The sequence below is a fragment of the Vipera berus genome, assembly GCF_964194415.1.
Source record: "Vipera berus genome assembly, chromosome: 4".
Lineage (NCBI taxonomy): Eukaryota > Metazoa > Chordata > Lepidosauria > Squamata > Viperidae > Vipera > Vipera berus.
In genome coordinates this window covers 3,174,271-3,190,955 of record NC_138206.1, presented here as the reverse complement: position 1 = coordinate 3,190,955, position 16,685 = coordinate 3,174,271, and the positions used below count along the sequence as shown (strand labels likewise).

Sequence of the window (16,685 nt, the reverse complement as noted above, 5' to 3'; positions counted from 1 at the left end):
ATCAAGTTTTTCCTAAAATAGAAAAGGGCTCGTGTTGGGTTTCCCGCCCCCCCTCAGGATGCTCAGACAGGGCAAAGGGTGCAAACTTTAATGCTTTAATCTTCAGGCTGCAAAATGACCTCTAGAATTCGGATGACTGTCTGTTTGGAGCTGGGTATTCGGGAAGCGGGGAGGTTAAGATACTGGAGAGAAGTGGGGAGACACCCTGGCACTCAGCCACCGAGGCCTACTGGGTGACTTGGGAGCAGAATAACTATTAACAGAGCTGGAAGGGACCCTGGAGGTCCTCTAGTCCACACACACACATGCACACACACACACACACACACACACACGCTTAAGCAGGAACTCCTATGCCATTCTAGACAAATGCTTGTCTCATCTCTTCTTAAAAACCTCCAATTATGGAGCTTATCCAATCTCTTTTTAAAAGGTAAAGGTTCCCCCGCACAGGTGTGCTAGTCGTTTCCGATTCTAGGGGCCGGCGCTCATCTCCGTTTCAAAGCCGAAGAGCCAGCGCTTGTCCGAGGACGTCTCCGTGGTCATGTGGCCGGCATGACTAGATGCCAAAGGCGCACGGAACGCTGTTACCTTCCCACCGTAGTGGTCCCTATTTTTCTACTTGCATTTTTTACGTGCTTTCGAACTGCTAGGTTGGCAGAAGCTGGGACGAGTAACAGGCGCTCACTCTGCTACGCGGCACTCGGGATTCGACCCGCCAAACTGCCGACCTTCTGATCGACAAGCTCAGCGTCCTAACCCACTGAGCCACCGCGTCTCTTCTTAAAAACCTCCCATTATGGAGCAACCAACAACTTCTGGAGGCAAGTTGTTCCACTGGCTAATAGTTCTCTCCGCTGTTTGAAAATCCCTCCTTGGTTCTCGGCTGCTTCTCTCCTTGATTACTTTCCATCCGTTGCTATCCTGTCCTGCCCTCCCTCACGTGCTTTGCAGAACAGGTTTCAGCTCCCAATCCCTCAGCCTACCTCACAAGGTTGTTGTGAAGGGGGAAAGGAGGAGGAGGAGAGGGGGGTTTTCTATTTATGCTGAGGCCCTGGCGCAATATATATATAATACCACTTTACAACGCCTTGGTAAGGCCGCCCTTGGAATCCAGTTTTGGTCACCACGACATAAGAAAAAAAAAAGATGTTGAGACTCTGGAAAGAGTGCAGAGAAGAGCAACGAAAATGATCAGGGGGACTGGAGGCTAAAACGATATGAAGTTTTAACGAAGAGAAGGACGAGGGGTGACATGATAGCAGCCTTCCAATATCTCAGGGGCTGCCACAAAAATGAGTTGGGGGTCCACGTCTTCTCCAAAGCCCCTGAAGGCCAGGCAAGAAGCAACGGATGGAAACAAATCAAGGAGAGAAGCAACCTGGAACAAAGGAGGAATTTCTTGACAGTGAGAACAATCAATTCAGAAGCTGTGGGTGCTCCATCACTGGAGGCTTTTAAGAAGAGATTGGACCACCATTTGTCTGGAATGGTATAGGGCAGGGGTAGGCAACCTTGGCTCTTTTATGACTCATGGACTTCAACTCCCAGAATTCCTGAGCCAGCATAGCTGAGTTTTTCTGAAGCAGAGCTGGCTCAGGAATTCTGGGAGTTGAAGTCCATGAGTCATAAAAGAGCCAAGGTTGCCTACCCCTGGTATAGGGTCTTCTGCTTGAGCAGGGGGTTGGACTAGAGGACCTCTGAGATCCCTTCCCACTCTTGTCATTCGGTTATTCTAATTCCTCTTCAGTCACAGGGCGATTTCCTTCACTCCCTCTGGCAAGGGAACACGGCATTCTAGTTACACAAAGGCAGATCTTGAACATTTGGCCACCGAAGCCCATAAGGCACGCGCCCTCTCTTTCCGTTGCTCACAGCTTGAAGTAGAGACCAAATGTCATTGCTAGGGAAACCAAAGAGGAGGCAGACAAGCTGCTGATAGATTGTGCCCGGGGGTTAAAACTTAAGAAAGCCAGAATTTTGAAGATGAGTCAGAATAACGGACTTGGAAGGGACCCTGGAGGTCTTCTAGTCCAACCCCCCCCCCAGGTCGAGCAGAGGTCAGGAGCTCTGGATCAGGAAGAGGCCTCGGGAGGCTGGATACGGGCTCGGAGAAGGTCGCAAATGACTCCAAGACATTGTAATGGTCATAAATACAAGTCGGTCACCAAGCACCCAAATTTTGACCCAGTGACCCTAGGGATGCTGCGACGGCCGTAAGTGTGAAACCTGGTCATAGGTCTCTTCTTCTTTTAGTTAATCCGTGGCGGTGTCTTGCAACCTTGGCAAGAGTGGACTTCCACTCCCGGGATTCCCCAGCCAGCATCGATAAGATGCTAGAAGCTGGGGCTTTACCTAAAAAATGTTTATTGCGAATATTACTAGCAGAGCCCTCTTGATTCCCCCCCCCTTTTTTTTTAATCACAGTGCAAATGTGTCCCGTGATTGTTGCACGCAAACTCTTCCTGTGATGTAGCCATCTCCAGCCACAGTTCTTTGCTTTTTCTCTTCCTGGGTGGTGTCCTCCCTCCCCCAATAAAAGAGGGGAGGGGTCAACCATATGACCCCAGTTCCTCCTTCATCTTCCCAAACGCTTCCTGCTCCCTTGCTATCTCTTTGGTTCCTGGTTATCTGTCCATCCATCTATCCATCCATCCATCTACCCATCCCCTCTCTTGCTCCATCCCTCCCTCCCTCCCTCTACCTCTGTCATCTATCATCTATCTTTATGTCTATCTGTATCATCTATCTTATCTATCTATCTATCTATCTATCTATCTATCTATCTATCTATCTATCTATCTATCTATCTATGTGTCATTTATCTATATCTACCATCTCTTCTCCCATTATCTCTGTCTCTTCATCCATTATGTCTGTCTTTGTCTATCTAGCTATTTATCTAATCTATCTCTATCTCTATCTATCTATCTTTTATCTATCTCTATCATTGCCTTGGTCTGTCTGTCTGTCTATCTATCTATATCTATCTATCTATCTATCTATCTATCTATCTATCTATCTATCTATCTATCTATCTCTCTCTCTCTCTCTCTCTCTCTCTCTGTCATCTACCGTCTCTTCATCCACTTTGTCTGTCTGTCTGTCTGTCTGTCTGTCTGTCTGTCTGTCTATCTATCTATCTATCTATCTATCTATCTATCTATCTATCTATCTATCTATCTATCTATCTAATCTCTCTCTCTCTGTCATCTACCGTCTCTTCATCCACTTTGTCTGTCTGTCTATCTATTTATCTATCTATCTATCTATCGATCGATCGATCATCTATCTATCTATCTATCTATCTATCTATCTATCTATCTATCTATCTATCTCTATCATCTACCATCTCTTCATCCATTATCTCTATCTTCATCCATTATCTCTATCTCTTCATCCATTATGTCTGTCTATCTGTCTATCTGTCTATCTGTCTATCTATCTATCTATCTATCTATCTATCTATCTATCTATCTATCTATCTATCTATCTATCTATCTATCTATCTATCTATCTATCTATCTATCTCTGTTCTGTGCTCCATGGTAAGCTGGTGAGAGTCTTTAGATTCTGGTGGTATAAAAATACATTTAATAAATAAATCCACAAATGTTCACTCCCATGCCAAGGGGATCTTTATGGAATATAAATAGCAAATAACTACAAGGCCTGGGGTATGTGCTCTGCTTTTTAAAAAAGTCAGGAGGGGCAGGGACCCTGTTGAGCTACCACAGCAGGTGTCTTTGGGCTACAGTGACCATACACTGGGCTTTGTAGTCCATAATGGAAAGAGCAAAGTCGCTTGGACACTTGTGGTGGTCTTCAGATTGAAGGAGAAAAGCTGTGGCCAAAGAGAACGGACATCTTCCTTTGTCGCCTGTTGCTCCTCCAGGGTCGCCTGATAGCGAAATGGGCAGCATACAGGTAGTCCTCGGCTTAACGACCGTTTGTTTAGTGACCGTTCGAAGTTACAACGGCACTGAAAAAAAGTGCATTTCGACTTTTTACACACGTACCACCGTCGCAGCATCTCTCGTGGTCAGGCGGTCAAAATTCGGACACTTGGCAGTTAGCTCCTGTTTACGACGGTCACTGTGTCCCCGGGATCCGACAAGCCAAGTCCACAAGCCATATCCACTCAACAACCTGGTTACTAACTTATCAACTGTGGTGATTCGCTTAGCGACTGTGGCAAGAAATGAGGGGGGGGAAACACACTTAACAGTTGTCTTGCTTAGCGACAGATTTTGGGCCAGACGGTGGTCGTAATTCGAGGCACACGTGTATAAACTGGCTAAATAAATCGAATACAATGGGGCAAGGCAATTCTGTCTTCGGCTGCGGCCTTGATCCCACCTTGATCCTGAGGGAAGCCCAGGATTCCTTTTGCGGCAGGGCCCAAACGCTTGCAGACGTCACCATTCCACTCTCGTCTTTATTTATATTTATCTATAAATATAACCGTGCCTGTTTCGGGCTGGAGGCGTCTGGGACAGCAGATGGAGTTGAGAAGTGGGTTAGGCCCGGACAAAAAGGTGGGATGCTCACCGCCACCCCTGCCGCGTCAGCCCCAGCGCAAGCTGTGGGGAGAAGGACGTGGCCCACGGCAAGATAGATGACCTTTTAGTGACCCTCTGTTTTCTGTTGCAGGATATGCGGAAACACGTCACCATGACCCTGTTGGACACGGAGCAGTCGTACGTGGAGTCTCTCCGTACCTTGATGCAGGTAAGTCCTACTTGTGGCAGGAACAGAAGAGAATGCAGCTGGGAGAGACCTTGGAGGTCATCTAGACCAACCCCCCCCCCACCGCTCAAACAGGAGACCCTTACAGAATCGTAGAATAGCAGAGTTGGAAGGGACCTTGGAGGTCATCTAGTCCAACCCCCCCGCTCAAGCAGGAGACCCTTACGGAATCATAGAATAGCAGAGTTGGAAGGGACCTTAGAGGTCAATGCAGTCCAACCCCACTCCCCCGCTCAAGCAGGAGACCCTTACGGAATCGTAGAATAGCAGAGTTGGAAGGGACCTTGGAGGTCATCTAGTCCAACCCCACTCCCCCGCTCAAGCAGGAGACCCTTACAGAATCGTAGAATAGCAGAGTTGGAAGGGACCTTGGAGGTCATCTAGTCCAACCCCACTCCCCCGCTCAAGCAGGAGACCCTTACGGAATCGTAGAATAGCAGAGTTGGAAGGGACCTTGGAGGTCATCTAGTCCAACCCCACTCCCCCGCTCAAGCAGGAGACCCTTACAGAATCATAGAATAGCAGAGTTGGAAGGGACCTTGGAGGTCATCTAGTCCAGCCCCCTGCTCAGCCTCCTGTTCAGTCTCTTCTTGAAAACCTCCAGTGATGGAGCATCCACAATTTCTGGTGGCAAGCTGTTCCACTGGTGAATTGTCCTCGCTGTTAGGAAGTTTCTACTTAATTCCAAGTTGCTTCTCTCCTTGGTCAGTTTCCATTCGTTGCTTCTTGCCCCGCTTTGGGGAATAAGTTGACCCCTTCTTCTCTGTGGCAGACCCTCAAATATTGGGGCACTGCTATCATGTCACCCCTATTCCTTTTTTTTTCATTAATCACTATGCCTGTGCATTTGTTTTTTCTTGGCTAAATGTAGAAGCTTCCTTTTTTTTAACCATTGAAATTTCATTTTGTTAGAGAGCGCCCAATGTTCAAGCTATGGTCGTATGCATGAGAACTGGTCCTAAGTCACTTTTTTCCAGTGATATTGTAACTTCGAACAGTCGCTGAATGAACTGGACTGCCTGCACACGGCATTACACATGTGTACATAGCTTCATACGTGCACAGAGCGGGTGCCCCTAGAGTCTTCCTGACCATTTCTACAGAGTTACAGGTAGTCCTCAATTATACAACCGCAGCTGGGACCGGATCTGTTGCTAAGCAAGATGGTTAAACCCAGCATGAATTTGCATTCTCGTAGCTTTGATCCCAGCGGCAACAACAGCCAAAAGAGGATTTTTTAAAAAAGTTGAGATGCTGGTTCTGCGACAGAGAGATATTACGAGGGTTCTCAAGCATGGCTTAGTAAAATGAGGACCCAGATTGTTGGGGGCAATTAAGCTGACTTTGTAATAATGCCGCTTGGGGTGTGTGTGAAAGCCCTAATAAGCAGGCATATACATAGAATGAAGGCTACTGCTAAGCTTGTAAGCCGCCCTGAGTCTTCGGAGAAGGGCGGGATATAAATGTAATTAAAAAAAAATATGAGGAAAGCCCCATTGTGGTGTGAAAAAAGCAACAACTCTGTTTTTGGGGGGGCATGGCACAATGTGAAACCTGACCAATAGTGGTTTATTCTGTAAGTAGAGTTAAACAAACCACGGTTACCACCGTGGCCAAATCCAGTGCCTACAGTAGTGGCCAAAATTGTGGAAACCTTTTGGGAAAAGTATATTTTTCAGGTTTGATGGCTAATAACACTACTTGTTGTTTTTTTTAGTAAGGTAAGGTAAAGGTTCCCCCGCACACGCGTGCTAGTCGTTTCCGACTCTAGGGGCCGGTGCTCATCTCCGTTTCAAAGCCGAAGAGCCAGCGCTTGTCCGAGGACGTCTCCGTGGTCATGTGGCCGGCATGACTGGACGCCAAAGGCGCACGGAACGCTGTTACCTTCCCACCGGAGTGGTCCCTATTTTTCTACTTGCATTTTTATGTGCTTTCGAACTGCTAGGTTGGCAGAAGCTGGGACGCGTAACAGGCGCTCACTCTGCTACGCGGCACTCGGGATTCGACCCGCCAAACTGCCGACCTTCTGATCGACAAGCTCAGCGTCCTAACCCGCTGAGCCACCGCGTCCCTTTTTTTTTTAGTAGTACCATAAAATTATATATCAATGGAAAGATAATTTAATCCAGAATGTCATGCAACGTAGCTTCTTCAATTATCTGTATTCTGTGAAAAGTTATAGCCAAATAACCCGAAAAAGGAAGCGCAACTTGCTTAGGTTGATCTCAGGCAGCTTTCCTTCATCCGATGGTAGCCAATGAGCAGTAGAGTTTAGAGAGCCAATCGGCTGTCATCTTGCTTTGGCAATGAGCCAATCAGATCGCAGTAGGATCCGGTTATGGATGTCGCGGATTGAAGCGGAGAAGAGGACATTTGTCAGTGTGTTGTGTGATGGCTATCAAGTTGGTTGGGGTTTTTTTGTGTGTGTTCTTTCATTTAGTGAGCTTGTAAAACCTAATAAAATTAAAGCAACGGTGCAAAGAGTTGACCGGTTGCCCGGAAAGCCATGCAAAATAGTATTATGAAGTGAACCAGGCTACGGTTATAAAGAAATTAGAAGAAAAATGGGTGGAAACTTAACCAAAGGGGGCATTTTCTACTGTACACTTTTGCCAAAAGATTTCCACAATTTTGGCCACTGCTGTACATAACCTTCGTTGGGCCTTTTTTGCTTTCTTCCAAATTGTCACCATCAGCGTCTTTATCACAGGGATAAAAACAATCTTTCGAGGTAGTGATTCATTTAGCGGCCGCTCGACGTTACAATTACACTGAAAACAGTGACCTATGACCAGTTCTCAAACTTTTACGACCTTTGCAGCATCCCCGCGGTCACAGGGATCAAAATTCAGACGCTCGGCCACCGACTCGTACGTATGACGGTCGCAAGAGTCCCGGGACGGGGGTCACGTGATTCCCCATTTGCGACCTTCCCAGCTTTGCTTCCGACGGTGGGGAAAGCTGGATTTGGTTAAGGACCACGCGGTTCCCTTAAGGTCATAAAATGAGGCACAATTAACAACCGCCCTGCTCAGCCGTGGAAAATTTGAACTCAGCTGTGATTCTAAGTTGAGTAAGTCATTTTGGAAAGTGTTGGGTTTTTGTTTTTTTTTTGGTAATGTGTGTGTGTGTAGCGTTCCCAGAGAGACAACTCTGGGTATATTAAATTAAACGCCTCTGAATTAGCAGGTTATTTTAAAAAAGGGGGGGGTCCTTGTGTGTCTATTCTAGGACATCTGCCCCTCCGTCGGGGAAGCCGACTTCCTGTGTTTCTAAAAGCAGCCATTTTGTTTTTCTTCTTCTCTTCTTCCAGGGTTACATGAAGCCCCTGAAGCAGCCGGAAAATTCCAACCTTTGTGACCCCTCGCTGGTGGACGAGATCTTCGATCAGATTCCCGAATTGCTGGAACATCATGAGGAGTTTCTGGAGCAGATCTCCGAATGCGTTCAGAACTGGCACGAGAAGCAGAAAGTGGGAGACATCCTGGTGCAGTCTGTGAGTAGCGTTGCCAAGTAACTACTTCCAACAGTGCTTTTTTTGTAAAAGAAAAAAGGTGCCGGTACTCCGTTCTGAGCGTTTTATGAGGAAAAAAAGCCCTGACTTCCAACTTCCGGAGGGGAGAGGAGAGAAGGGAGAAAGATGGGGGTTGCTTCTCGATCTTTATATCAATGTTGGCTTCTTCCGGGCATGGACAAAACAACCATATTCCAACCTTCCTACTCTTTTTGAAGACCCGATGGCAGTTCCCTTTATTTTCTTGCTTGCTCTTCTGTATAGATCAGGGGTCCCCAATCCCCCGGTGCTGGGCCGCGGCATGCTTGCAACCGGTCCACGCAAACAAGCAAAGCCCCGTCTGCGAGATGCAGGCAGAACGCAAAACCACGCACCCTCCGGTCCACGGAAAAACCTCTCTCCACAGAACCGGTCCCTGGTGCCCAAAAGGTCGGGGACCTCCGGCACAGATCACGCCCGTTGGTCCTTTCGCCTGTAGAAGTGGTTGCTTTATCCAAATTATCCGTCTTAAATGGAACACGGATTAAATTGAATCTCCAGTGAGATGAGCAGCCTATCAATTGAATACATAAAATTAAATAAAGAACCAGTTTGGTCTAGTACACAGGTCTGCAACCTGCGGCTCCGGAGCCGCATGCGGCTCTTTCAGCCGTCTCCTGTGGCTCCCAGTCCTCTGCCATGTGCAGTCCAAAAAAAAAAAAAGTGGGACTAAAAAATTTCAACCAATTAATTCAAATATGCAGGGTAGGTGCATATCTCGCCTTGGCTCCACTCTTCAGTCAAACCCTGTTCTGCGCATGCATGCATGTACTCGCATGCGCACACATTTTTTGCGGCTCCCAGTTTTTCCTTTTGTGAGGGAACCGGTTCCGAGTGGCTCTTTCACTGTTTCAGGTTGCTGATCCCTGGTCTAGTAGTTAGAGGCACCAGGCAAGAAACAGGGAGATGGTCAGCTGAAGCCCCACCTTAGGAAGTACAAGAACTGGTTGGATGACTTTGGCCCTAAATCACCTAGTGGTCTTTCATCCCTAAGGAGGGACTAGGACTCACCGTCACCTGGTGATTGGCCCAAAGTCGTCTACTCAGCTTTCATGGCTAAGGTGGGACTAGAACTCACCGTCTCCTGGTAATTGGCCCAGAATCACCCAACTAGCTTTCATGGCTAGGGCGGGACTAGAATTCACAGTCTCCTAGTGATTGGCCCAAAGTCGTCTAGTCGGTTTTCATGGCTAAGGTGGGACTAGAATTCACTGTCTCCTGGTGATTGGCCCAAAGTCACCCAACTGGCTTTCATGCCCAAGGCGGGACTAGAACTCTCTGTCTCCTGGTGATTGGCCCAAAGTCGTCTAGTCAGCTTTCATGGCTAAGGTGGGACTAGAACTCACCGTCTCCTGGTGATTGGCCCAGAGTCACCCAACTAGCTTTCATGGCTAAGGCGTAATTAGAACTCACCGTCTCCTGGTGATTGGCCCAGAATCACCCAACTAGCTTTCATGGCTAAGGCAGAATTAGAACTCACCGTCTCCTGGTGATTGGCCCAGAATCACCCAACTAGCTTTCAGGCCTAAGGCAGAATTAGAACTCACCGTTTCCTGGTGATTGGCCCAGAATCACCCAACTAGTTTTCATGGCTAAGGCGGAATTAGAACTCACCGTCTCCTGGTGATTGGCCCAGAGTCACCCAGCCAGCTTTCCTCCCTAAGACAGAACTAGAACTCACCGTCTCCTGGTTCCTAGGTCAGCACCTTAAGCCCTATATCAAGCTGGCTCTTCCTCGGTCTGATTCCAGTCTGCAGCTCCATGATTACCTGGGCCTAAGTGTACTTCGCTTTTTGAGGTTAACGCAGGTTGGCTGAGGGCAGCCTTCTAGCCTTGCATTTGAACCTCAAAAGGAAAGACGTTGAGGAGGTGATTGGGAGGCAACAGATGTTGACTCAGAAGCATCACATCATTGGTTAACTCCAAATCTGATTCTAGCAGTCCCTTGGGAAAAATGTTCTCCCACTTACGGGCCACCTGGTGCGTCAAATATGCCAGCTGGCAGTTGACGTGGGAGGTTTCTGGTACGTTGCAAAATTGTCTTTCTTGTTCAGCTTGGCATGGCTCCTAACAATTCTCGTGGGTTCTTCTCTCCGAGTAGGCCTAGGCCAGGGGTAGGCAACCGTGACCCCTTCATGACTTGTGGACTTCAACTCCCAGAATTCCTCAACCAGCATGGGGGGGGGAACTATGTCCCCTTCGTGACTTGTGGACTTTAACTCCCAGAATTCCTGAGCCAGCATGGGTTAGCTTGGAAAGCTCTCCCTTTTCCCTCAGCATGACTGGCTCAGGAATTCTGGGAGTTGAAGTCCACGAGTCATGAAGGGGCCATAGTTCCCCCATGCTGGCTCAGGAATTCTGGGAGTTGAAGTCCACGAGTCATGAAGGGGCCAAAGTTCCCCCCATGCTGGCTCAGGAATTCTGGGAGTTGAAGTCCACGAGTCATGAAGAGGCCAAAGTTTCCCCCATGCTGGCTCAGGAATTCTGGGAGTTGAAGTCCACGAGTCATGAAGGGGCCATAGTTCCCCCATGCTGGCTCAGGAATTCTGGGAGTTGAAGTCCACGAGTCATGAAGGGGCCAAAGTTTCCCCCATGCTGGCTCAGGAATTCTGGGAGTTGAAGTCCACAAGTCATGAAGGGGCCAAAGTTTCCCCCATGCTGGCTCAGGAATTCTGGGAGTTGAAGTCCACGAGTCATGAGGGGGCCAAAGTTCCCCCATGCTGGCTCAGGAATTCTGGGAGTTGAAGTCCACGAGTCATGAAGGGGCCAAAGTTTCCCCCATGCTGGCTCAGGAATTCTGGGAGTTGAAGTCCACGAGTCATGAGGGGGCCAAAGTTCCCCCATGCTGGCTCAGGAATTCTGGGAGTTGAAGTCAACGTGTCATGAAGGGGCCATAGTTCCCCCATGCTGGCTCAGGAATTCTGGGAGTTGACTTTGCTTGTCAGAAGATCACAAAAGGGGATCACACGATCCCTGGACACTGCGACCGTCATAAATACGAGTCAGGTAGCCAAGCATCTAATTTTGATCACGTGACCATGAGGAAGTTGCAACGGTCATGTGAAAAACGGCCCTAACTCACTTTTTCCAGTGCTGTTGTAATTTTGAATGGTCACTAAATGAACTGTTGTAATTCGAGGACTTCCTGTACATCTGTTATGGCCCCTGGTTGAATACCGACAAATATATTACAACAATATTAGTTTCCCAGCCCTTGCTAAGAAGTGTAAAATTTTTAAACTTCTAACTGTCAAGGTAATGATTTAACAGCTAACCAGTTTATGTAATGTAAGATTTAAGATGTAATGATGGGAATGACTCAGCAGGGTCTGAGTCTCTTTAAGAGCCTTTGTATGAAAGGGAAGGCTCCGCTGATGTGTTCTCCTGCTGTATTAGCAAGTGTATGTATATTGTTCCTGGTGTATGATATTGTAGATAGTGTAAGATAAACCACCATTTACTATGGATCACTGTTTACTCCTGGTTTATCTCGCACAATAAGACTCTGCACGCTCTGACATTAACTCTATTTGAAGGTTATGTCATCTGGCTGCTGTACTAATGTCATAACAGTTAACAGGTAGAACAACAGCGAAATTAAAATTTGAAAACCCTCTCTTAACAATCTATTTAAATTAGTATTTAACTTGTAGAAAATTTATCATGGCTTCTTTCCTTGTCCCGAATCACCCCAGCAATTAACTCTTGATCCTTTTTGGATCAAACATTCCTCGTTTGCGCATTTGTTAATTCAATTTTGCTCTTCTTTTCCTTTAGTTTTCCAAAGACATCTTGGTGAATATTTATTCTGCCTACATCGATAACTTCCTCAACGCCAAAGATGCCATCAGGATCGCCAAGGAAGCCCGGCCGGCGTTTATGAAATTTCTGGCGGTAAGGGGGGGTCCTACCATCCGCCCTGATCTTTTTTTGCAAAACAGACTAAAGGTTGAAGAGAAAAGCCTTCTAAGAAAGGATCAGATTAATTTTCAGACAACTAGTTCTTGCCTCACTGATTGGGATCTCATGGGATTCCAAGAAAGCCACTAGGGGATTGGTGGAGATTTTGTGGCTGGATCGGCTGGGCCTTTTTCCTCTTCATTACAAATGCAATCTCTTTCCTTGCCACTATCTTGAAATATGTTGACCACCATAACAGGAACATATTAAATAACTAATAATAATAATAATAATAATAATAATAATAATAATAACAACAACAACAACAACAACAACAACAACAATAATAATAATAATAACAATAATAATAGTAGTAGTAGTAGTAGTAGTAGTAGTAGTAGTAATAAAGTTGGAAGGGACCTTGGAGGTCATCTAGTCCAACCCCCTGCTGTGGCAGGAAACCCTGTTCCACATCAGACAAATGGCTCTCCAAACTCTTAAAAACTTCCAGTGTTGGAGCAGTCACCGCTTCTGGAGGCAGGTGGTTCCACTGGCTAATTGTTCTAACTGTCAGGAAGTTTCTCCTTAGTTCCAGGTTGCTTCTCTCCTTGATTAGTTTCCATCCGTTGCTTCTTGTCCTGCCTTCAGGGGCTTTGGAGAATAGCTTGACTCCCTCTTCTTTGGGGCAGCCCCTGAGAGATTGGAAGACTGCTATCCTGTCCCCCCTCGTCCTTCTCTTCGTTAAACTAGACATCCCCAATTCCAGCAGCCGTTCCTTATATGTTTCAGCCTCCAGCCCCCTAAATCCTCTTTGTTGCTCTTCTCTGCCCTCTTTCCAGAGTCTCAACATCTTTTTTACATCTCTGTCACACCCGACACTGTTTCAGCCTCTAAGGAAAAACAAGGGTATAGTTTTATTGGAAATAGTAGTAGTAGTAGTAGTAGTAGTAGTAGTAGTAATAATAATAATAATAATAATAATAATAATAATAATAATAATAATAATAATAATAATAATATAAGCTGGAAGGGACCTTGGAGGTCATCTAGTCCAACCCCCTGCTCAGGCAGGAAACCTTATACCATTTCAGGCAAATGGCTGTCCAGTCTCTTCTTAAAAACCTCCAGTGTTGGAGCATTCACCACCTCTGGAGGCAAATGTATTGCACTCAAGCGCAGCCAGAACTGAGATTTGCGTGCCCGAATCCCTGAGTTCAACTTTTCCCTCCCTTGACGGCCTCCCGTCGCCCCGATTCCCCCTCCTAAGCAGTTGGGTTCAAGCGGGATGTTTTCAGAACATCTGTCAGTTCAAGCCTGGATTGCTATGCAGCTGCCGCCTTCTCCCAGCCGCCTGACCTTGAAGCAGCATCTCGGGGAGCACAAGCACAAGCCAAGCGTGAGGTGGCAGCTGACACTCTGGTTGCAAAACTGTTCCAGGTGAAATGTTTCCAAAGTCAGCTTAATGTCTCTGCTTTTGTTCTTTTGTTCCTCTTCTTTTGTCTGTTCCTTTTTCTTTTGCCAATCTGTGCCTCTCTCTCTGTTGTGTGTATGCATTCATTCATTCATTCATTCATTCATTCATTCATTCATTCATTCTCTGCTTCTGATGTTCTGCTTTTTCAAAAGGATCCACCTGGCTGCTCGAAGCTTCTTGGATCGCCGTCAGTAACTACAGCAGTGGCCAAAATTTATTTTATTATTATTTTATTATTTAAACTTATATACCGCCCTTCTCCCGTAGGCCCCAGGGCGGTTCACAAGGCAATTAAAACAATAGAACAATACAAAAGTTAATAACAAATTAAAATAAATCAAATTGTCCTTAATTAAAATCTAAAACCCTTAACTCTAATTAAAAACCCAATTGCAATAGGTTAAAAATTAAAAGTTCTCAGTCCTGGCCGGAAAGCTCAAAGAGCCAGGTCTTCAGGTCCTGCTTCTGGAAGCAGGTGGTTCCACTGGTTGATTGTCCTCACTGTCAGGAAGTTTCTCCTTAGTTCTAGGCTGCTTCTCTCCTTGACTAGTTTCCATCCGTTGCTTCTTGTCCTGCCTTCGGGCGCTTTGAAGAATAGCTTGACTCCCTCTTCTTTGGGGCAGCCCCTGAGATATTGGAACACTGCTATCATGTAACCCCTCACCCTTCTCTTCATTAAACTACACATTCCCAATTCCAGCAACCGTTCCCTATATGTTTTAGCCTCCAGTCCCCTAATCATCTTGGTTGCTCTTCTCTGTACCCTTTCTAGAGTCTCGACATCTTTTTTACATCGTGGTGACCAAAACTGGATGCAGTATTTCAGGTGTGGCCTTACCAAGGCATTGTAAAGTGGTATTAGTACTTCACGCGATCTTGATTCTATCCCTCTGTTAATGCAGCCTAGCACTGTGTTGGCTTTTTTGGCCATATTTTTTGGCCATATTGACTGAGGAGGCCTTTGTGGTCGCTGAGCTTGTATATTTCTGGCAGAGAATTCATTACCCAACTAGGTAACGTCATCATCAGCGTCACCCAGCTGGCTTTCATGCCTAAGGTGGGGCTAAAACTGACCGTCATCTGGTGATTGGCCCAAAGTCACCCAGATTTCATGCCTAAGGCAGGACTAGAACTCACCGTCTCCTGGTGATTGGCCCGAAGTCACCCAGATTTCATGCCTAAGATGGACTAGAACTCACCATCTCCTAATGATTGGCCCAGAGTCACCCAGATTTCAGACCTAAGGTGGGACTAGAACTCTCTATCTCCTAGTGATTGGCCCAAAGTTACCCAGCTTAGGACTGGAACTCGCTGTCTCCTAGTGATTGGCCTGAAATCACCCGGATTTCATGTCTAAGATGGACTAGAACTCGCCATCTCCTGGCGATTGGCCCAAAGTCACCCAGACTTCATGCCTAACGTGGTGCTAGAATTCTCTGCCTCCTGGTTTCCAGTTGGTGCCTTAACTACTAGATTAAACATGTCACCCCGGATCTTTAATTGGGGATATTTAAGTCTCTCTTTTTTATTCTTCCTTGTCCACTGTAGCAAAACATGAGGGAAAACAAAGAGAAACAGGCGCTTTCCGATCTGATGATCAAACCGGTGCAGCGGATTCCACGCTACGAACTTCTGGTCAAAGTGAGTATTCCAGCATGGCTGTTTATTTGGCTCAAAAAGGAGCCACAATTGAAGCGCTCCGGAAAACGCAGCGGTTTTTTTTTTACCTGACTGACCTCGGAAGTATATGCATGTAGTCCTCAACATACGAGCGACAAGGGAGGCCAAAATCCGGCTTCCCCCCCCCCTTGACTTTGCTCATCAGAAGGTCGCAAAAGGGGATCACGTGACCCTCCCCCACCCCCAGGAACACTGCGACCGTCATAAATACGAGCCAGTTGCGGAGCGTCTGAATTTGGATCACGTGATCGAGGGGTGGTGGTGTGTGCTGCGACGGTCGTAAGGGTGAAAAACGGTCGTCAGTCACATTTTGCAGTGCTGTTACAGCTTCCAACCGTCACTAAGTGAATGATTGAGGACTTAGATCGAGGACTACCTGTAACATTATTTTTCAGCTCCTAATATCAGCCCTTATTTTCAAGGCTCTTATTCATCCTGCTTAATCCTGGGCTTCCTTGCTTCACTTTGTAGTAATAATAATAATAATAATAATAATAATAATAATAATAATAATAATAATAATAATAATAATAATAATAATAATAATAATAATAAGAAGAAGAAGAAGAAGAAGAAGAAGAAGAAGAAGAAGAAGAAGAAGAAGAAGAAGAAGAAGAAGAAGAAGAAGAAGAAGAAGAAGAAGAAGAAGAAGAAGAAGAAGAAGAAGAAGAAGAAGTTGGAAGGGACCTTGGAGGTCATCTAGTCCAACCCCCTGCACAGGCAGGAACTCCTATACCATTTCAGGCAAATGGCTGTTCAGTCTCTTCTTAAAAACTTCCAGTGTTGGAGCATTCACCACTTCTGGAGGCAGGTTGTTCCACTGGTTAATTGTTCTAATTGTCAGGAAGTTTCTCCCTATTTCTAAGTTTGCTTCTCTCCTTGACTAGTTTCCATCCGTTGCTTCTTGTCCTGCCTTCAGGTGCTTTGGAGAATAGCTTGACTCCCTCTTCTTTGGGGCAGCCCCTGAGATACTGGAACGCTGCTATCATGTCCCCCCTCGTCCTTCTCTTCTCTGTTTTTTCAAACCGTCTTTTACCGAATGCTCCACAATCATTGGCTGCTGGAAAAGAAAATCCGTTTTTCTTTTCTCTTTGCCCCCTAACAATTCCCCAAGGCAGATTTCTTGCGTAAACTCAGAGAGCAAAGGAAGCCAGTGAGTCCTGGATGTTTTCCATGGGAAATTTTCTCCCTGCGTTTTCTGTGGAGGTGCTGTTCTTTTGCTCTTTAATTTTTGGGGGGTGTGGATGGTCAGTTTTCCCTTCCTGGCTGAATTCCTTGAATATCTGACATGCCTTCTCAAAGCCCCAGTTTGGAACCCTTTGGAGAAAG

General features: G+C 46.4%; 1 protein-coding gene across 1 annotated transcript in view; it reads left to right on the top strand.

Moving 5' to 3' along the window:
- ARHGEF17 (Rho guanine nucleotide exchange factor 17) overlaps window positions 1-16,685 on the top strand; it is a 123,865-nt gene that overhangs the window by 68,308 nt on the left and 38,872 nt on the right. The window contains exons 2-5 of the mRNA XM_081327788.1: window positions 4,654-4,731; window positions 8,063-8,245; window positions 12,080-12,196; window positions 15,225-15,317. Coding sequence (XP_081183914.1) covers window positions 4,654-4,731; window positions 8,063-8,245; window positions 12,080-12,196; window positions 15,225-15,317 — 471 coding nt within the window. The remainder of the gene's footprint in view (window positions 1-4,653; window positions 4,732-8,062; window positions 8,246-12,079; window positions 12,197-15,224; window positions 15,318-16,685) is intronic.